This window comes from Epinephelus fuscoguttatus, linkage group LG10 (genome assembly GCF_011397635.1).
Source record: "Epinephelus fuscoguttatus linkage group LG10, E.fuscoguttatus.final_Chr_v1".
Taxonomy (NCBI): Eukaryota; Metazoa; Chordata; class Actinopteri; order Perciformes; family Serranidae; genus Epinephelus; species Epinephelus fuscoguttatus.
This window is the reverse complement of record NC_064761.1, coordinates 9,071,912-9,094,965: the sequence shown is the minus strand read 5'-3', so window position 1 is coordinate 9,094,965 and position 23,054 is coordinate 9,071,912. Positions and strand designations below refer to the sequence as shown.

The window sequence follows — 23,054 nt, the reverse complement described above, 5'->3', positions numbered from 1 at the left end:
CCTATCTTATAAGCTCTCCGTATGTATATCGACATTTTGGTATTCAGCCTCACATTCTGTCACTGTATTTGCACTTTAAATCTGTTAACAGTGAATAACCACAATAAAAGAAACACCTGAGTAAATGAGGGAGAAAAAATATTTTGAAAGCATGCTGGTGCGTTTCATTTTCTGTATAAACGGTGGTTGCTAAGAAACACAAAGCCATTTCAGTAATAGTTTTCATCCCATAGTGAAGTTAAACTTTAGTGGGACTACATCAGTTGTTTCTCAGAATGAATTCTGAACACATCTTGCCACTACAACAATTCTTTCTCTGTTCAAGTTCTGAGAAAGATTCTTTATCATAAGGAAAACACTGAATATAACAAGTTCTCATTTTTAGCTACTTCTTAGCTACTTTAAAGGGGAACTAATGTTTTTTTCAACCTGGGCCCTATTTTCCGATCTACTATTGTCTAAATGAGTGATAGGATGTTCAATATTTGACATTTCTCCAGTACGGCACTAGGGCTGACCTGCCTGCAGCCTGTGAGCGTGCACTATATTAAATAATAGGGCTCTCAGACAGTGTCAAACAACGTCAAAAATGCATCCACCAAAAGTGCATTTTTTTCCACACAGATAGGCTCGGATTGTTAGTGTAATTGTCTGACAACATAAGGGAAAGGAGAAATGAATGTCTGTGTTTACCTTTAGCTGGATTCGGACGTGTTCCTCTGCTTGTTGCTGCTCCCTCTCTCTACTCATCTGCTCTTCAATTTCAATGAGCTCTGCGTCTGTGTATGTCCATGTACTCTGTGTTCAAAAAAATACAGGCAGTCATCAAATTCAAATAGCTCATCCAGATCCAGTTGGTCAAAATCGGGTAAAAATTCAGCCATGACTACTCCAAACAGAGTAACTCCTCCTGTTTGTAAGGTCACTCCAGCAGTAACTTCCTGTACCAACTCAAATCTCGTGAGACGTGAGATTTCAGAGCCAGACTTTCACTCTCTGAGTGAGTGTTTTGACTTGCCACAACAAACATGTCAGAATTTTTACCCGATTTTTCACTCTCACTGGCTTTTGCAAGCCTGTGGTGTGCAGCGGTGACATGGGTCCCAGCTGAAACACTTTCCCACCGTGCATGGTCCGGACGTTGTTTGTGCTATTCACCGGTATTGCGGTTTTTCATATTATAACGAAAATAAATACCGGGTTTTGGTATGAACCGGTATACCGCGCAGCCCTACCACTTATTATATTTTTGGCCGATCATGTATGTTGGTCTGTAGCAAGATCTGCCCCGACCCGACCCGGCGACGTACAAACCTGCACCCGAACCGCAAACCCATGCATCAGGCCAATTAGTACCGCAACCCGGTCCGACCCATTGAAACACGACCCGCAGCCCGACCTGTAACCCGGAATTAAAGTAATCATTTTGGGTCATATTGGCTGAATATTGAACAGCATATCGCCACAGTTAAGGTGCCAGTAAGTAAACAACGACCTGAATGAAGCAGCTCTCACAATAAAAACCTGACTTCTGCTCCATCATCAACCCTCTGTGTTCTTCTCCCATATGAGTGTAAAAGTACTCGTTTGTTACGTTCAATGCTTTTAAACTTTTAATCTATGTAAAGGAACTTTACATGTGTAATAATAGACTTACTTTCTGTCCAGAATGACGTTCAGCAGTTACGAGCCGTCACGTTTTTTTTAGAATCCATCGAGGAGAGAAGTAATCCATCAGGGAAACACTTCAGAAACATTATAGTGATAGTTGTATGTTTTATCCACTTATTTCTCAAATGCCTAAATAATTATTTACTGTTTTGGAAGCGGCGCTTGTTAGACGGTGGCAGCCATGTTGATTCTGTCATCCAATCACAAGTTGTATTATTAGATGGTGAAACGCGTGTAAACAGCTGAACCAAGGACAGTTGTGAAATAGCAGAGGCGATCCTCAGAGAGTAAATAATGACCAAGATTGTTATCTGTAGTTTACCAAACTAATGACTGATGTGTTTATCTAAAACCTGTAGTCCGACCCGCATGTTATTTTTTCCACCCAGATCCGAACCCGGGAAAAAATGTTTTTTTAAAAACCACCCGCAAATCAGCTGTTTTTGCGGGTACCCAACGGGTACCCGACCCAGTGCAGGACTCTGGTCTGTGGGTTAATGTTGCTACTCTTCTTTTACTTTTTACTGCACTGTGCACCACTCGGGCCAGGTGAAAGCTAGCTAGTGGGAGTGTTCATTTGGCAATTACTGCTGGTGATGCCGTCGCGACTCAGTGGCGTTGTTTTGGAAACATTAGGCCCGTTTCCACTGAAGAAGTTCCTGGTAGTATTTGGGGGGCAGGAAGTACTACAGGAACGTCCTCTCACTCTGCCCTCTCATCCGCCGTGTCTCCACTGAGAGAGCGGAGTAGGAGGAAGGTTCCTGTGAAGTTACCGGGCTCTGGATGTGACATAATCGTTGCGTGACCATTTTGACCGGGGTGACGTAGGGGCGTAGGGACGCCGTTAACCATTAGCGGTGTCTGTAATAACTCAGTAACTTAATAAACGGTCCGTGAAAAACCTACTCCAAGGCAGGGACTTGTTTAGCCCCTGTAAAAGTTCCGGAACTCTGTTCTTCGGGGGTGGTTCCAGCGGTGGAGACACGCACCAACGGACAGGACAGCCAAGTGTGAAAAGGGGAGAAAGAGAGAGGGGATGACATGCAGCAAAGGGCCACAGGCTGGACTCGAACCCGAACCGCTGCAACAACAGCCTTGTACATGTGGCGCCTGCTCTATCCGCTAGGCCACCAACGCCCCCAATCTTTTTATTGATCACAACCACATGCTTTCCCAAACTGACCAAGCATTTAAGTTGCCTTAACCTAACCCTGCCTGGGCCATAGTCTATTTTTCATGATCTTTCATAATCTGTGGTTTTGCAAGATCATTCAATACCGATGTTCTTGGTGATGGTGTTTTGATAGACTTCAAATTGGGCAAGGGTACAGACAGTGGACTTGTACAAAGTTCTGCTTTTTATCCTCTGGTAATAAAAACCTTGTGGCCTTGCAGCTGTGGAGAGTATAATTTGAGCAAATATTTTTTCAAAAAATCCAAATCAAGGCATATGTCTTCAAAGGGAAATTGCAAGTCAAAATGTAAACCTTACAGCCCTTTGTATTCAAAGACATGCATCTTTTTTGTTATACACTTTTTCTGTAAACTAATATCCATTGTTAAGCCAACTATAAAACAGCTGGTGTAATCCATGTAAACCTGTTTTGCTATTCTGGGAGCCCATGTTAAATACAGGCTCTATTAATAGACTCACTGTTTGGATTTTCTTTAGGTGCACTCTATAATTGACGCTCTTTAGAGGCTTGTATTGTTTCCGCTTGTCACTGTGTTTGTCTTTAATCTTCTGCCTTCAAATGTCATTTGTTGAACACAAAGGACTTTGGCTACAAGGAAATTCTTGAGTGTGAGACTTGAGTGTGTACGTGTGTGTGTATTTTATGCACTGTGTTATTTGAGAATCTTTGACATGCTTGTAATGTTTGGAATTGGTTGCTGCAGTGTGAGAGAGTCATACCTGTAGTTTTACCTGGTGTTTCCATAGGCCAGGGAGTGATAGTTTTATTGTGATCCATTTTAAGAACACTTGGTTCCCAGCATGAAACACTCAAAGAGCCAACACACGTTCCAGGCAGATGATGCAATGTCATACATCCCCGCCTCTGTCTCGCTCTCCCTGTCACTCACCATTCACTGTGTGCAACTCTTACCCTCTTGCTCCTCTTTGAATTGTATTGTGTCTGCATCTCAGGGAAAGGCAAATTGGCACAGTGCGAGGAAAAAATAGTGCTTTGTTTTTCTAGCAGGTGTGTGTGTTTATGCAGAGAAGAGCTTGAGTGACACAGTTCCAGCAAGACAGAACTGGCGGTGTAGAGATTCCCCCTTAAGTTTCATCACAACACATGAGGATGGAGATATGGCTCTGTTTGGAGAGTGGGCTGTTAGTGTGGGCCCCATACAGCAACAGTAGCTTAGGCTACAGCAGGTAGCGAGTGACAACATGGAAAATTGTTGGGTAATTTTGAATCATGTTGCGCTACAACCAGTCTTTACTGAGCTTTGAAATACAAATCACAGAGAAATGTAATGTTTTGTGTTGACATTTAGCCATCGTGTGGTTGATGTAATAATCTATATTTTTGTAGACATTTCCTTGAATGTATTTCTGTTATACTCAGTATTAATAGTTTAAATAGTGCACATTGTGAAGCATCTTATATTTTTACCAACAGTGACATTATTTTGTAGGGTTGGTACTGTTAAGGGTACCAACCAGATAACGTAGGTACCATTGAGTACAGATTCACGTTAAATCCATCTGTGTCAAATGTTGGTACCTGAGAGTGCATCTAGGTGAGAATACTGGGTTTCGACCCCTGCAGCTTCTACAAAAATGAAATTTTACTGTTACAGACAAAGTAAAGTACCGTAAGGCACCGTTGGGTACCGTTACCGAATTCCAAGTACCCGAACCACTGCTGGCTTACGGTAGGTTCAAATGTGAACGGTACCCAACCCTTTTATTTTGTTTTCATTAATGCTGCAACAATAAGTTGTTAAATCAATTCAGTAACTGACTGCAAAGAAAAAGAACCAGCAACTAGCAACTATTTTGCAATTGGTTAATCCAATACTACTACTAGGTGAAGAGTGGTGAATGTGTTGAAGATAATGAAAGGCGAGGACAGAATTATGAGTTTGCATTGTGATCGGTAAACCTCAGTCTGTACATGAAAACGTGTGCGTCTAATAGTTGCAGAAGTTGCCTGTTCACACTTTCTCCAACCTCAGTGTGAAAATAATGACCATAAACAAAAAGTTGGCATGAAAATAACTGCACCGTTAGTATAAGAAAAATGGCAGCATCCATCATCTCTTCAAACATTTAGATTTTCCTGACAGTCGTCTTCTTGCCATCATATGAAAAATAACTTTCTTTCTGAAAGGAGGTTGGATTGGGTGGTTGGCAGTACAAAACGTGTATGTTTGAGACTGGAGATCATAGTTCACGTTCTGTCTCATACCAACAGTCACTCAGTACGTTTACATGGACAGTTTAATTCCACTTTCATTCGGAATGAAAAGCCATTCCGATTAAAAGTAGTGATGTAAATGGTCATTCCGATTGAAAATTAAATCCAATTATAGAGGATGGTTTTTCGTTTGTCATTCCAAATGAAAGAATTTTGTGTACTTGTATACACTCATTCCTCTTTAAGTTCATTCCGGTCTGTCTGCGCATGCTCGTTTCCTTGCCCTTCTGGCGCGATGACGTATATAGCATGCATAGCAATGGGGTGAGATAGAGCAATCGGACTCATTGCACTCACCGATTTCCATTCGCCTAAGCATGGTCTTCTATCTCCCTTCTTCGACCTTCTTCCTCCCTTCTTCGACCTTCTACCTCCCTTCCCCTCCTCAACAGACGAAGCATTAGCAGAACAAGGTTGTTTTCGTACTGCTGCTTCAAGAATATAAACAAAACAAGCCTGAGAAAGGCACTAAGAACGGCCTTGTCAAGCATCTTGTTATCCGGAGCGAGGACTACAGTGTTTTCTTCTGGTAAACGTAAACACATAACACCCGCCCTGCCCCCTATCCAGTCAGAAACTTTCTCTGCCCCAAACCTTGGGCAGACCCGAATAAAGGTGATTAAACTGATCTCCCATGTAAACCCTCATTCGGAATGAATATTTCTTATGTAAACTACTTGTAAAAACTTTAATTCCGAATGATTTCATTCAGTTTATTCTGAACGAGAAGCTATCATGTAACCGTAGCCAATGTTAGTATCTTTCAACCTTGAAGATGATCTCTCTTGAAGTGCTAAACAGCCTCATATATCAGTAAGGGAGGAATCAGATGACCAACATTCATCTAAACTTGGGGATTTATACAGTAATAGCCAGACTGAGACAGCAGGTACCATCTGTAAGAACTGCACTTTCCAGTAAATCAAAATTATCAGTGAATTATTAGAAGCTAATCTTAGATACTTTAATGTCCTATCAAAGAACAAATTCCCCAGGCTTCTATTTTGTGTTACGTCCAAGCCTAGTCACCAGAATCAGATGTTGGCATTGTTTATTTCTGCATACCACAAATATGTTACATTTGTACATTTCATACATATCGTCTCAACGATTTAGAAGTGACAGAATATTCAGATTCAGATTCAGAATACTTTATTAATCCTCGGGGGGAAATTGTTTAAGCTGACTTTGTCGTAGTTCACAAAAATGTATAATGCCAATTTATTCTGGCAGTTGTGTTTTACATCTTTAGCCCAGCTGCAGCCTTTGTAGGCTGCTGTGAATTAGTAGTAAAACATTTTTTACACAAACTACTTTTCCCAATCAGTATTTGCACCTTTCAATCACTGATGCTAAGAAAAATTTCATTGTCCCTACACTGAGTGGAGCCGTGCTGCACTAAGTTTTTATGTTTGCAAGGAAAAGTGGGGTCTATATCTTGGCTTCATAATGCAGATGAGTGACACTGTAGTTGAGCTGATGAAAGCAGAGTAATTGATCTGTCTGGCGTTGTGTGGGTTGCCAGGTCGGGTCTAAACCTCTCTCCCTTGGAGGGAACTCAGCCTGTTTGTCTTTACCCTGTTAACACACGACTGCTCTAATTTCAGTTGGCCTGTAATGTGATGAGTAAAGGTGTAATTGACTGTGGTTTCTCCCAACAAACCCCCACCCATGCTCATGCGCGTGCGTGCGTGCGCACACACACACACACACACACACACACACACACACACTTTCTCCTTTTACTGTCTGTCTCTGTTTTTTTTTCTCCTCCATACCTACCTCTCCTTTTCCCTCTCTCAGTCATCTCCACCTCCAGGGTGTCTTAGTGATTTCTTTATTTGTGTGTTTGTGGTTGGCAGGAATGTGCCGGAGTTTCAGTGTTTGACAGCATAGTCCAGGATAACGAGAAAGTGACGCTCAAAGAGGGGCGGTCTTTCTCCTGTAACTTCTCTGGAATCTGAGGTGTTATGACGGTTTACCACAGAGGTTATTAATCTGCCGCATCACAGTTTAACTCCAGTGAACAAACAGCAGTGGATCAGGGAACAGGTTGGGGTTGTGTTGGGCTCATAAAAAAATACAATACATTTTCTTTTGTTTACTTTGGACATTAGGAAACTAATAAAAAATGAAGAGTCTGGATGAAATTTGGTAATTAAGTAAAAATTACACATTACATACTTTGACCACGATTTTATAATCCCATGCACCAAAATTTTCATCACAATTGGAAAGGGAGCTCAAAAATATGCATTTCTTGGATGTGAATGTACAGTTTTCGTTTAATCATGAACATTGAAGTGCATATATAAAACAAATAAAGGAGAGAACCTCAGTGTCCACAAGTCCTTGAGAAGTCTTATAAATATCTCACATTCAATTATATAAATTTTGGGCCTTAAAAGTCATTAAATTGTCTCAAATTTGAATTTATTTATTGCAGCAAGCATTTTATCTAATCATATTTATCTATCTTTTAAAATATTTTTGTCAAAATGAATCAAGATTTTCTGTGTAAAAGTCCACATTGCTGATGTTACAAGTCTTTAATGGTAATTTTATTTGTAAAGAACCTTTCAAAGTTAAATCCGAACCTTATACTGTCTTTTTACCTAATATTGTCTTGTTATATTGTTATTTTATACTTGCACTTACACGTGAGCAAAATGAAGATTAAAGTAACCCACTCTAATATCCATATTTCTATGTAAAACCTACCTCTGCATGGGTCTGTATATATACTTACCTACAGTGCTTGAACAAGAAAAAGATGATTTGCCCAAAAGTCTGCCTTACATTTGGTTAAAACCTGTCTTGGAAAGTTCTTTAAAAGCATTAAAGTGTATTAATACCTTTGCAGGCCCATATTTACAGAGCTTTTCTTTTCATCCAGAACACTGTAACATTTTGTAATTTCTAAAAAGACAAAAAACAAAAACAAAAAATTAGTAAACATACATTTAAACGTAAATATATACATGTTACGTAAATACTAATAAAACAAAAAATAAGAAACGGCTAGTAAATCACAGTTGGTATAGCAAAAATATGATAATTTTTTTGATCTACTGCCAAATGCATGTATTTCTTCTCATGACATTAAATAAAGAATAAACAAGCTAATGCTTTAATAATATAAGATAATTATAATACTCTGAGGATCTCACCAAAAATGTTATTTATTCTATAATCAATCATAAAAATAAGTAACCTCACTCTTTTTTTCTCTGTCCCTGAGTGATTGACTCGTTCTTTTTTCTGAATGCACAATAGAACTCCACATTCTTCCACCACTGTGTATATGCAATTTAATGCCTTCATATTATCCTGTATGGAAGACCATGCAGGTATGCAGAGGGAGGCCACGGCTGAATAAATGTAGCTCATATTTATACATCTGTCAAGACACACACCAACACTCTGCTGTATGTGAGCATACACACACAAATATGCACGCATAGAGTCACATTCCCCAGTTTCAAGCTTGCATTTCAACAGGCCTTGTGTGAGCAGGAAAGAAATGAAACCACTAAATGCGACACGTATATCCTGTACATTTAGAACCTTTTAAACGGATTGCTTTTTTTTTTTTTTTTTTTTTTTTCCCCGGCCGGCGCAGACCCCCAATGCTGACAGAGCCTGGCTGACTTCCCAGAACAGAACAATATCTGCCAGGTCGACCGAGGGGCCCAGCAGTCCCCACACACACACACACACACACACACAGCAGTGAATACAAACGTCTGGCCTTTAAACCGTCAGCGCTGAGACCCTGCCTTACATAATGACAGAGAATGGAGGCATTAAGGCAATTTGTTTGATTTAAGTTGTCAAGGCGTCCTGGACCCTGCCCCTCTCAGCTGGTTTTGATACCCAGAGTCTGTGTGTGTGTGTCATAGACCTCTTGGTGTTGGAAAAACAAGAGGAATGGAGGGACTCCCACACAGACAGCAGGACAGAGAGGGGTGTCGGTGAGGTAGGTGCTGTAGTAGCATAAAATAAGGTTTATGAGGTCCAGGGAGAGTGAGCAGTGACAAGGCAGGAGCAGAAATGTGTGAGGAAGGAAGAGGTGGAGGAGGGGAGGAGGAAGAGCTGAAGTTGAACCTGAGAGAGCTGAGATTACATTATGTCTTCTGCTGGACAGGAGATCTGTGAGTGTGTGTTCATCAGGAGCCAGTGCCAGGAAATATATACCCCTTTTTTAATTTGATGAAACCCTTATTTTTTATTTAACAAGAGGAGCTAAGCCTGTCAAATAGTGTCTAAACCCAAATCCAAACATTTTATTTTAATATAATCAAAAAAATGACAACATATTTGTTTAAATTGTGAGCTGTCTGATCAAAAAAACAAGTAAAGAAGATTACAAATGTTACCTGATATTTGGTGCCAACTTTCTTTATTTGACTTGTACAGTACTCAGTGATGTGAATAATATTGTATAGTGTAGTAGCCCTAGTCATACATTTAAGTGTGTGACCAAGTGGAAAATGCTGAAGAGACTGAAAATAATGTCAGATTACACCTCAGCTCTGTGTGGAGCAATGAGGAAACAGTAATGTCCCATTCGTCAATATATTAAACAAATAAATGCAGTATTTATATCACATTTTCTACATTGTTTTTCACCATTTAAGGTTTGTCTTAAGCTCTTTGCATGTCATTATGTTGCGCATGCTCCTTCTGCAGTGGTTTAACAAGTGCTGGAACCAGCAAATCAGTAGAGTGACTGAAACTTTTAGCTTTACTCATTTATTTACTGTGTAACCAGACATTTCCTGGGTACGGTTTTAAAAATGCTTTTGTTCTTAGTTCCAAACCAAAACAAAAAACAAAAAACAAAAAAACCCCAAAAAACAACAAAACGAAATACCTTAGATTTTTGGGCTTTTGGCAGACATGGAGCATGGACACAACACGTCACCTAGGCAGGGTGAAGGGGGGTGTTTGGTTTTTTTTTTTCTTTCATTTTAAGATTACTTTTCGGGCATTTTTGCCTTTATTGACAAAGTGGGAGAGAGAAGGGGATTACATGCAGCAAAAGGCTGGGGGTCAGAATTGAATTTGGGCCGCTGCAAAGGACTCAACCTTTACGGGATGCACACTCTACCAGTTGAGGTAGAGGCTGGAAAGTTTGCAGAGGTGTGTGTAGAGAAAAAAAAGAATAGACCAGTTGCATTAAAAATAAAAGCACTGAGCAGCATGGGTACTCGTGCTGGCAAGCACAGCTTTAAACTGTTAGGTCAACAATTAGACTTCCCTCTGACATCTTGATGGACATCATACAGCATCTTCTCAGTAAATGATAGTGTGTCTTTGTCGATTTCTTCAGCTGGTCCATTTTTAGGCTTTTGGTTGTTGTGATTTTAGATTGGTGTTGATTATATAGATATTGCTACTGCTGTGTGCACCCCTTGTGTTTGCTGTGGAATCATAATGTAACACAAAGTATTTGTTATGCATAAAGTGTCCCCTGACTTTCTGTTGTAAATGATGTAAATGAAAATGCCAGAATGCAAAGTAAAAGCGTGAGTGGAGCGTCACAGGTAATTACACCGAGCTGTGGAGTGTAATTGAACCTGATCAAACCTGCTCACTCTGTGTGTGTGTGTGTGTGTGAGTGTGAGTGAGCGTGTGTGAGTAGAATAGAGGCCCAGTGTTCTTCGGTCTCAGCTTTAAATAAGGGGTCTTTATCTGGCCATGCGTACAGCGCCGGTGTGGAAGCACTAAAGGGCCAAAGCGTTTCCTCCATACAGACGTGGCTCATGCCGCTCGCTCCAGGTGTGGTGACCACTAACCAGCACGGCTTTTAACCGTCACGCCTGATTTGGAGCCTGAGGCCAAGCTGGCACTCACACAAGCACACACAGTCCAAGTGCACAGTGTCACAAACTCACACAGTCGTGCATGCACACATCCATATCTAATTTAAACTTAATTTCCCCCCAAGTGTTCATTAAAATCCCCCCCCCCCCCCCAGCCCTCAGCAGTGGCAACAGGCATTCTGGGAGTTGGAGTGTTTAGTTTGAGGAATGAGCTTTCTGATCAGCTCTGATGGACTCCAGAAACGACACATTCTCCAGTTACATTCCACATCATTGTTGCCTCCCTGCCTTCTTTGATGGTAGATTTTGGTGAATTTGTGTGAAATGTGCAGTGACCTTGTGCCATTTGTTAAGTTCCTCACTTTGCAACATTCTGTGTTCAGTTATACTTAAGCGATAACCTTCATTATGTATATGTTGATAAATGAAAGAGTATGTCTTGAATGAATTTCAAAACTTAAGATCTAACAGGCAAAACAGTTTAAATCCTGGATCCTGACTGGCTGATACGACAATACTAGCACCTCTTGCACCTGGAATATGGCTGACCTGACAAGTGGCAGCTTTTCAGTGCAAATTCAGCACCCAGATTTAAAGGATTTCAGTACACTTTGAGTGAATCAAACCTCTTAAGACAACAGCCATTTGTGATGTGTTGCGTATGATTTCAGTGAAACTAGGCCAATCATTAAAATAATACAACATTTTAGTTTTGAAGTTTTGATACATATATACAGTACAGGCCAAAAGTTTGGACACACCTTCTCATTCAATGCGTTTTCTTTATTTTCATGACTATTTACATTGTAGATTCTCACTGAAGGCATCAAAACTATGAATGAACACATGTGGAGTTATGTACTTAACAAAAAAAGGTGAAATAACTGAAAACATGTTTTATATTCTAGTTTCTTCAAAATAGCCACCCTTTGCTCTGACTACTGCTTTGCACACTCTTGGCATTCTCTCCATGAGCTTCAAGAGGTAGTCACCTGAAATGGTTTCCACTTCACAGGTGTGCCTTATCAGGGTTAATTAGTGGAATTTCTTGCTTTATCAATGGGGTTGGGACCATCAGTTGTGTTGTGCAGAAGTCAGGTTAATACACAGCCGACAGCCCTATTGGACAACTGTTAAAATTCATATTATGGCAAGAACCAATCAGCTAACTAAAGAAAAACGAGTGGCCATCATTACTTTAAGAAATGAAGGTCAGTCAGTCCGGAAAATTGCAGAAACTTTAAATGTGTCCCCAAGTGGAGTTGCAAAAACCATCAAGCGCTACAACGAAACTGGCACACATGAGGACCGACCCAGGAAAGGAAGACCAAGAGTCACCTCTGCTTCTGAGGATAAGTTCATCCGAGTCACCAGCCTCAGAAATGGCAAGTTAACAGCAGCTCAGATCAGAGACAGATGAATGCCACACAGAGTTCTAGCAGCAGACCCATCTCTAGAACAACTGTTAAGAGGAGACTGCGCGAATCAGGCCTTCATGGTCAAATAGCTGCTAGGAAACCACTGCTAAGGAGAGGCAACAAGCAGAAGAGATTTGTTTGGACCAAGAAACACAAGGAATGGACATTAGACCAGTGGAAATCTGTGCTTTGGTCTGATGAGTCCAAATTTGAGATCTTTGGTTCCAACCGCCGTGTCTTTGTGAGATGCAGAAAAGGTGAACGGATGGATTCCACATGCCTGGTTCCCACTGTGAAGCATGGAGGAGGAGGTGTGATGGTGTGGGGGTGTTTTGCTGGTGACACTGTTGGGGATTTCTTCAAAATTGAAGGCACACTGAACCAGCATGGCTACCACAGCATCCTGCAGCCACATGCCATCCCATCCGGTTTGCGTTTAGTTGGACGATCATTTATTTTTCAACAGGACAATGACCCCAAACACACCTCCAGGCTGTGTAAGGGCTATTTGACCAAGAAGGAGAGTGATGGAGTGCTGCAGTAGATGACCTGGCTTCCACAGTCACCGGACCTGAACCCAATCGAGATGGTTTGGGGTGAGCTGGACCGCAGAGTGAAGGCAAAGGGGCCAACAAGTGCTAAACACCTCTGGAAACTCCTTCAAGACTGTTGGAAAACCATTTCAGGTGACTACCTCTTGAAGCTCATGGAGAGAATGCCAAGAGTGTGCAAAGCAGTAATCAGAGCAAAGGGTGGCTATTTTGAAGAAACTAGAATATAAAACATGTTTTCAGTTATTTCACCTTTTTTTGTTAAGTACATAACTCCACATGTGTTCATTCATAGTTTTGATGCCTTCAGTGAGAATCTACAATGTAAATAGTCATGAAAATAAAGAAAACGCATTGAATGAGAAGGTGTGTCCAAACTTTTGGCCTGTACTGTATATATATATATATATATATATATATATCTATATCTATCTATCTATCTATCTATCTATCTATATATATATATATATATATATATATATATACACAATGGTGGAAAAACGTTTTCGGGCACCCTTAAAATTTTACACAATCTCAAATATTATCATGAAATATTTGTGGAAAAATCTTTTTTGTGTTTCAAAAGGTGTGGCTGCATTAGACAGATACAAACAAATACAAATTATATTTTTTTTGTTTATTGTTTACAAGAAAAACTAACAAAACTAAATTCTTGACAGTTTCAATATGTCAGTTCTCAACATTGTCGGGATCAAAGTCAACAAATAACAGAGAATGTGTTCAAAACTGAACAAAAAATAAATAAACCATCACATCATCAAATTAATATTTAGTAGTCCTGCCATTGGCACGTAGTAGAGTTCTAATCCTGGCTGGCATGTTCCCCACGAGCCTTTCACACTGTTGAGGGGTAATCTTGTCCCATTCTTCTTGAATTACTGCTTTTAATTCTTCTCAATTCTTTGGTTTATGCTTTGAAACAGACATTTGATAATCCACCACAGATTTTCAATGGGGCTCATGTCCGGGGATTGAGCTGGCCACTCTAAGACCTGGATACTGTGCTCCTGCAGCCAAGTTCTACTGGCCTTGGATGTGTGGCAAGGGGCATTATCTTGTTGAAACATCCAGTTTTTACCTTGATGGAACAGTGCACGCGCAGAAGGGAGCATGTGGGTTTCGAGAATGGTACAATACTTGGTAGAGTTCAATGTGCCATCACAGACAGTGAGATGACCAACACCAGCAGCACTCATGCATCCCCAAACCATGATACTGCCTCCACCATGCTTGACAGTAGGTACTGTACATGCTGGAGATAATGCTTCGCCTGGCCTTCTGCGTACCCTCACATTAGTAGGAGGAAGATAAAGCTGGAAACTGGACTCATCTGACCACAAAATCTTCTTCCAATTTCTGGCTGTCCAGTTCTTGTGTGCCTGGGCGCAACGACGCCGGGCTAACCTCTGTCTCTCATTGATCAGGGGCTTCTTGATAGCCTTGTAGGACCTTAAGCCATGATCTAAAAGTCGGCCACGTACAGTACGGGTGGAACACTGGACACCAGTTTGGTTTGACCACTGCTGCTGAAGCTCCTGTGATGTCATTCGGCGGTTTTGCCTGCACATGCCGATCAGGATGCGGTCATTTCTTGCTGAAGAAACCCTTGGACGCCCAGATCTTGGTTTGTCTTCCAAGCTGTTGGTTCGTCTGTATTTCTGCAGAGTGTATCCAATTGCTGAAGGACTGCATCTGCACTTCCTGGCTATCTGGCGGCAGCTGTACCCTTCCTGGCTGAGAATCGTTAGGTTCCTTGTTTTAGCCATTTTTGTGTCTGAAGAACTTTCAAATGTGCTGGCTTTATGTAGACACGAAGCTTGGCAACAAAAATTGTGTCTTTTAATAAAAAGAACGACCTTCATTACTGGTACCAAAATGACCCAATACTCAAAATTTCTTATGTATTTTTATGGAACCAATCAATTTTAAGTTTTTAATGGCTTTTTTAGGATTTATTTAGTATTTTGGCTGTGACTGTACTGAAAGAAATTGCACTTGAAGACCTAAGAGTGATTCTTAATGCAATATTTCACAAATGCATGGGGTGTCCGAAAACTTTTTTCCACCACTATATATATATATATATATATATATGTATGTATGTATGTATGTATATATGTATGTATGTATATATATATATATATATATGTATATATATATTTATATAAATATTTTTTTTTTTTTTTTTTTTAACGTAGCTAAGACCATGCATACATTCTGTGTACAAGCCTAATAAGTAACTATACACACTGTGCAGAAATGCAGGGCCAGACTGGACTTATTTTTTCCTGTTCTGGGATTTCACCAGGTCAAGACTTGAGACTTGAATTCTTTTACTTTAAGTTTTGAACAGTCAAAGTCAAGTCTCGAGTCCTCATTGTTGTTACTTAACTACAAACAGAGACAAGTCCAAAGTCACTATTTTCTATGTTCTACATCAAATAGTATGAATTCTTCACAGATTTGCATAGAGGAAATTTTTCTATCAGCGTCCCTAAATAATTTCTCCATCTGTTTTTTCTCCTCTCTCTCTTCTTTAGATCTCCTTCGAGTTAGCTGAGTACACCGCTAACGTGGACGGCGTTGGTACGCTTCGTCTCTTGGATGCCATAAAGACATGCGGTCTGACCAACAGCGTAAAATTCTACCAGGCCTCTACCAGTGAGCTGTACGGCAAAGTTCAGGAGATCCCTCAGAAAGAAACCACGCCCTTCTACCCTCGCTCACCTTATGGTAATACAGACATACATAATGTGCTGTAGCTTCATGTGGAAACACACACACACACACACACACACACACACACACACACACACACACACTAGGATTACCTAACATTTTCTACATTGCACCATTTGTCAAACCATTGCGCATGGCCATGTAAGGGCATACAAACACAGATTGCTTGATACCTCCACAGCACTTTTTTCTTGTGAATCTTTGTGTGTGTGTGTGTGTGTGTGTGTGTATGTGTGTGTGTGTGTAGGTGTGTGTGTGTGTGTATATGTAGGTGTGTGTAAGTGAATAGAGGGGGGCTTCAGTGCTCAAGCAGCGTTTGAGCTCTCCACACACCCTGAGGCCAAAACGTCTGAGTGAAGACTGGAGTGGCTCTCACTTTAACAAAGACACCTTTATATCCACAGCACTCAGCACTCACTTTCAACACGCACACACACACACACACACACTCACACACACACACACACGCAGGCAGGCTGTACACGTGTGTGAGCGATAGGGTTTCATGTTCTCTGTTGTCTAAATGCTCTCCTCACTGACACTTTCCCCATCTGTCAGCACTCAATCTGAAGCTGCATGGGAGGCACATACCATCATGAGGAGGGCTGCTCCTCTATTAATTAGACTTAGGATAGGGGGAGGCAGGGGTTGCCGTGGCGACCTCCCTTCACCTCCAGTGTACATCCTGACCTACGGCTTAATCAGTGGGCACCTCCCTTTGCTTGCTCTGGTATTCCCCTCGTCGCAGAGGGAGGGAGGAGGAGGATGGTGAGAGGAAGAGAGGGGAGAACTTTTTGTACAAGCCTGCTTTTGGTCAGTCAGCAGGAGTCTGCGGTTCACGTTCCTGACGTTGAAATATGATCTGCGGTACTGCAGTGTTCAAATATGACATGTAGTGTAGTTACAACACAGAGTCTTTCTCTCTGTTAGGGTCTTCCTGCAGCTTTGAGAAGAAATATCAGTGTTTCTCTCTGCTCACATTGTCATAAGATTTAACTGTGCTTATGGCTGCATCAACGTTTTATTTACTGATGGGGTGAATAAAAGCATCATGTCAGAGAGAAGAGTCGATTGTGGATCTGAGAGGACTGTTAGTTTTTGTGTGAAGTCATACCGCTTCAACTCTCTGGTACTAATATGCATCTGGCACCCTGTTTCCTCTGCTCCTGTCTTTCTCCACCTCTCCTCACAGGTGCCGCAAAGCTCTATGCTTACTGGATCGTGGTGAACTTTCGAGAGGCCTACAACATGTTCTCTGTCAACGGGATCCTCTTTAACCACGAGAGCCCTAGGAGAGGTGAGCGCACAGCACAACACGCATCCTGCTGTTCTATGCCACCACAAAACTGCGGTTGGTTTTTATCCTTATGTGGAAATGAGGTTGCATCTGATAGTAATAATGGAGAAGAGAAGAAAAGAAAATATGCCACTCAAAGAGCTTTTTGATTCAAGATGAAAAATATTTTTTTATTAAAGTTTTCCTGTCTGCCACCTTTTGTTTAGAAGGATCAGGCAGGAGTTGGAAAAGAGTTGCATTACTTCATTTAGATTACACGTTGCACACCAAATATAACTTATGATACAACTGTATGGTGATATTTGGTCCAGCAGTGAGACCTCAAGTATGATACTGCTTAAATAATTCCACTTACAAATAGACTGTGAAACTAATAAAATTTAACAAAAAAAGCTTTTTTTTTCCTCAGCAAAAATATGCTTATAGCCATAAAAGGACATTAAAAATTTTTTCAATATGTAATTATAGTAGCAGGCACGAAAAGTACAAAAAAATCTCTCAAAACTTTTTTGTCTCCAAGTTACCATTTTATTCCTTAGGCTGTACATGGAAGTACACAAATCTTCATCAGAGCACCACAAGAGTGGTGTCATTTAAGACCAAAACAAAACAAAGAACAATAGGTTCATTAGAAAAAGGCTTTTGTTGTTGTTGTTGTTGTTGTTGTTGTTTTTGTTTTGTGTTTTAAATTCACTGTCAAGGTTATATCAATATCATGGGTTCCTGCACGCAGGTCAAAAAGTGACAAAGCAGTGTTTGGAGTAAGTTATTGATATTTAGGTCTCCAGAAACATTGCTCGCAATAGTCCACCTTACACCCTCTCTTCCTCTCTCTCTCAAACACACACATGCACATACTTTGGAGAGCGGCCTGCTGTTCAGTCCTAACAGTCTCTGTCCATGTCTCAGTCCTCAGTCCTGACAATTGTGACACTGTAATGCATAAAGTTGGCACTTTAAAGCACCACCTGACAATTAAACATGAACAAAAGCAGGGTACAGGGTTAGTTTGAATTTGTCATAACTGAACATTGTTTCATGTAAACAGTAATCTTAGTAATCATGTGAATGATACTGAATGTAAATTATTACCTCAGCTGTTGTGTTTTTTATTAGAAGACCTGTTGATGAACTATTTTGCCAATTAGAAATGAATAGATCATGTCATGCAAGGCAGTTTTTGTATAGTAAAAATTACGCTGTGAAAAAATGACATCACTAAGCCGGAGCAACAGGCAGAACCCACGATAAAGCAGTAAAAACAGAAGGTATACCATTGTTGGACTGTGTAAAAGTATTCAATTACATGCTCTATATAAAGTCATATTCATTCACCGGTGGTGCCAGGTTTCTCATAACTACTTGACACACACTAACACACATTCTGACACATAGTGAGTGGGTTGTGGTCACATTTTTAATATGTGCTCTGAGCCCTGAGGGTCGCAGGCGCTGGTTTAACCCGATTTACACGCCACCGCGACCCAAAATGAATACCACATGACTGCAGCCCCAGTGCTGCGCCCAGGTCAGCCGCTCAGGTGTTTATGATTTATCCCCTAATGAAGGCCCTGGCCACGACCCCAGCCAAGGTCAGGGGTCAGCCAGTAAACCCTAATGGGTTACCACAGATAGATAGGTGTGGGAACTGGTGCAGTTTACAGCCAGCTCAGCAAAGACGATGTGGTCACCCGCGAGGTCTATGTAATGGAGAATTAGTTGACACAGTCTATCTGGGAATGATGTGTGATGCAGAGGAGTGAGTGGAAAAATTGGTTGGATGACAGGAGCAGAGATGGAGATAAGTAGAAAATTAGTCTAAAACAATAATAATACTTGGTTAACTGGTAAGGGTCCTTTATCAATCAAAAATGCCAAACATTCTCTGGTTCCAGCCTTTTAAATTGGAAGATCAGCTGCCTCAGTGAATTAAGTATCTTTAGGTTTAGATAGCTGGTGAGACACAAAAAACATTTTTCATCTTGGGCTCTGGAAACTTTTCATGTTTTTTTGAAATCGTAAAACTTAAGGATAAATCAGTTAATTGAAAAATACGCATCAGAGCTATTAATCATGAAAATAATCATTAGTTGCAGCCCTAGAGATAAACAAACAGGCTGATTAAGTGGCCCTGTGAAACTGTGAAATCAGAGATGCTTGAATCCTTTTTCCACAAGTCCATACAATGACCTTAAAAGGGCAAAGCTTTCTGCTTGCTGGATATCACGTTCTTAGCTTTTTGGTCCTTGGTCAGCTCTTTCTCATCTTCCTGTCTGATTCTTCTTCTATCTTTCCATTCTTTGTCCACACTCCTCTCCTATTTCTTCCTCTCTCCTGCTTCATTCCATGTCTTCATCCTCCTTTTTCCACAGTCAGCATTTCTGCAGCGGGCCATTGGGTTTACTCCCGCCACTTCTATTCTCAGAGTTACGGCTGTTGTAGCTCATAAAGCAGGAACGCGGTGCTGTGATGTGGCCAGATGTCCCACTGCTGCCTTGCACAACCCGGTGTGGCGCTTGTGTTGGCTGGTTTGGACAGTGTTTACCCAGGCCCCCTGGGCCCGCCATGACCCGGCCGCTGCCACACTGAGGGGGCGTTTGGCCACGCACTCCGTCACCCACAGTAGGGCTTTGGAGGGGAGGAGTTGATGCTTTGTGTTCCTAAAATGCCCTCATGGCATGGCACATTTTGTCATTGTTGGAGTGTAAGATTTTACTATAAATTACACAGTGTGAGATACATGACTACTGCACTGATACTGTATACAGAGAATACTGAGACAACGTTGCTTTTATGAATGTTTTCACATATTTGATGCCATGAGTATGTTTTACATTCAAACCAGAAGAATTGCAAACTCACGTATACTAAAACTGCAAACATACACACTAAAATGTCTACTTTTGAGTTGGAATGCTTTTTTTAACATATGCACTTCCTTAACCTTCAAAATTGTTTAAGTTGATAGTGTTCTCTTAGTCGCAAACTCAATTGAAGTGACCATTTTTATTACACCTTGTGGCATTTTTGATTAGTACAAAGTGTAACATCTCTGCATTTTAGTAAATAGACGTAGATGGACCAACATCACTTTATTTTATATTAACCTTCAAAACAGTACATGAACCTTACTGTACATACAGTATGTACTATATATTTTTAGTGTAGAGTGTCGGATTGGGACACAATTCTTGGGGGAAAAAAATCAACTGATGAACAAATATATAAGTAATGACAATGGAAGACAATAACAAATGCTTACCGAGGGAAAAATAAAACTTGCACCAACAGAAACTGGAAAAGTCTCAACAGTAAAAGCTACACCCCAAACACTAAAATATATCAAATAAAAATCAATAAATTCGCACTGCTGGCTGCTCTCTTTGATTCCCAAGTGATTTGGGGAAATTACTCACCAAAACAATGACATCACTTAAGAAGCTAGTGAAACATATTGTAGATCACCAGAGCCAGAGGAATTTTCATCTCTCCTCTGTTCCCAGCCACACCCTGAACATCTCTGTTCTGTATTTTTGTCCCTAAGTGTGTTAACACTCTCGCGGTAGGCAGAGATAAAGGTTTATTTATTACCTGTATGCTGCCCCTCTTGTCCTTTTACGCACACTTGTGCGTCTGGCAAATTAGTCACTAATGAGGGAGGAAGTGCACAATGTCGGTGTCAGTGGCCCTGACATCACTTCTCTCCTGCGTCCCCTCCCACACACAGGAAAAGCTGTGATGTCATTGTCCCCGGGTGCCAGTGGCTGTGTGTGCCTGATTCTGAGAAACAAATAGATGTTTGCCTTTATGAGGGAGTTTTTCCCTTCAACAACAAACTCACTGAGTCTTGCTCTAGCTGCGTTTGCCAAAGTGACCTACCAGTGGCCAATCGTGTCCGTAGTGCAGTGTGGCGTGGTGTGGTGTGTCACATAGGATGGTTCTGATGGCTGCTGGGAATGGCTGGAGGGGGGAGGTGAGGCTCAACACCAGTTTCCCCTCTGACTTACTGTCCCTCTGTAGGATTCAACAAGGAGCTCTGTCTCTCACAGTACCCAGGATGACTTAATCCCAGCAGTAATGTGCTTCTAGTTTCTCTTACAGTTCTCATAAACACCTGACTGTTCAGCAAATAATCAGCCGATCTCCATTGTTCCACAGCAAAAGGTCGTAATCGGACAGTCGGGGAGAAAAAATATCCCGGTGGAAATCCAGCATGAAGCAAAGCAAACAGAAGCCTGCATCTGCTGGCCAGTTCACACCACAGCTAGCTCCTTTCTGGTTAACTTACTTGTTAGCCATAACAAACAGCCCTCACACTGACACTGAAGAGGGGGATTAGCATTAGCAGGGGTGCTAAATAGACTCCATATTGCTTTGACATATGAGACGGTGCAGTACTTACAGTCTCTACTGAAAAGTGATCAGAGTGAAACCTGTGTAAATAACCAGTTCATGTATTTATTTGGTCGTCATATTCAACAAACATACAGCACCTCAGATTCCCCCAAAATCTAATTTTGACAATATAAGACAAACCCAAGTTTAATTTATAGTTATTAGCAGTGTGTTGATCCAAGGCGGTACAGTAAATCAGCACAGTAATATGTTTTGTGTGAGTATCCTCCGTTGCTGCTACTGACCAGCTCCAGTTGTAGGCTAATCCCCTGGTTTATTTGGGGAAGTCCCATCCATCTCTCCACCCTGAGAGCTCTGTGGTTCATGCTTGGCAGTATAGAATAATATACTGTTATGTTAGGAGAGAAGACCGGTTAGCATTGGGGAAGTTAGAATAGCACTGCCAAAGTCAATGCTGCCCCCTTAAATACTCACACATACAGCCACTGAGCCGCTACATGCCTTGGCTTCATCTTTCTGCTTTCGTTGAGGTTGAGCCCAAAAGGTCAGATCGTATGATAGATTTGTAAGAGGATATGTTTTCCATTTATTGGAGAGGTTATTTTCTAAGGAAATCTTCAAATAGGAATGACTCGGTCAGGGGGGCGTCGAGGGGATTTGGAATTATCTCGTAAGAAGGAACTTGGCATGAAGCAAGAACTTCTTGTTTTTGGTCTTTAGTTTCGTTGAATGTTGATGAGAAAAGGCTGAGCGATAGCAGTCTAAACATCAGCTGAACTGTGGCCAGCTGAAGAGCGTAGTCTGGTGCCCCGAAGCACTGCTGACGACAGATGCTCCCCTCCCTCCATGCTTTCCACCACCTTGTGTCACATTGCCAAAAAAGGTGCTTCCCTCCGCCTCAGCCTACCGTGGTTTCAGACAAGTCACGTGGTCATTGAGGTTTCTACCTTCACTCATCCCTATTGCCGCCCTTAAATCTGTGTTTGTTGTCCTAGATCACCATGGTATCCAAGAATCTTGTTGACTGAGTGTTCGCTTTGAGCCGTGCTAATTGCACCACCAGTTGAGGGCTCCCTGTCGCCTCTACAAAGCTTCGCCAGTTCCTCTCAGAGGACACTCGAGCCCTAAGATAACGTTCTAAGGTCATTTTATGTAGTCAAACTACGGGATGCTGCCAGACACAGTTACATCATTGTTTTCGATACTGGGGTGAAACACTTTGTCTCATTTGCTCTCGGTTCTGCAATGTGGAGGTGGTGCTGTCAGTGTTCAAGCGCAAGAAAAACATGTATGATCTACTCCTGACTCTTTCTCCACACCCTCCCTTTCTTTCCCCACACCTTTGCACACCCTGTGCCATCTATCCATTTAGTTGCATCACACCCATTTTTTTTTTAAAAAGTGACTTTCTTAGTCATTGTCTTCACAACCCTCCAGCCCCATTCCAACCCTCCTCACACCACATTTCTTTCCCTCTGCACCCTCTCTGTCAGTTGAGTCAGCTCAGAATGAGTGCAGCAGTCTGTCAGGTGTGAATAGATGCTGTGTTGGCGGAGCTGAGCGCATGACCTCTTTTGGATGTAATGCAAATATTCTCCCTTCATCAAGTCTCCAGAGATCAGTCAGAATGTGAATTGTGCAATAACGGTGATGGCAGACACTGACAGGTCTTTGGCCTGGGTGGAATTTGGCCAATCACCGACTAAGGGAAGATTACTCCTGCAGAATCACTCAGTGCTCCT

The 23,054-nt window shown here is 41.4% G+C and overlaps 1 protein-coding gene across 1 annotated transcript in view; it reads left to right on the top strand.

Moving 5' to 3' along the window:
* The window catches only part of gmds (GDP-mannose 4,6-dehydratase), a 220,826-nt gene that overhangs the window by 64,797 nt on the left and 132,975 nt on the right, over positions 1-23,054 (top strand). The window contains exons 5-6 of the mRNA XM_049588801.1: positions 15,461-15,653; positions 16,852-16,956. Coding sequence (XP_049444758.1) covers positions 15,461-15,653; positions 16,852-16,956 — 298 coding nt within the window. The remainder of the gene's footprint in view (positions 1-15,460; positions 15,654-16,851; positions 16,957-23,054) is intronic.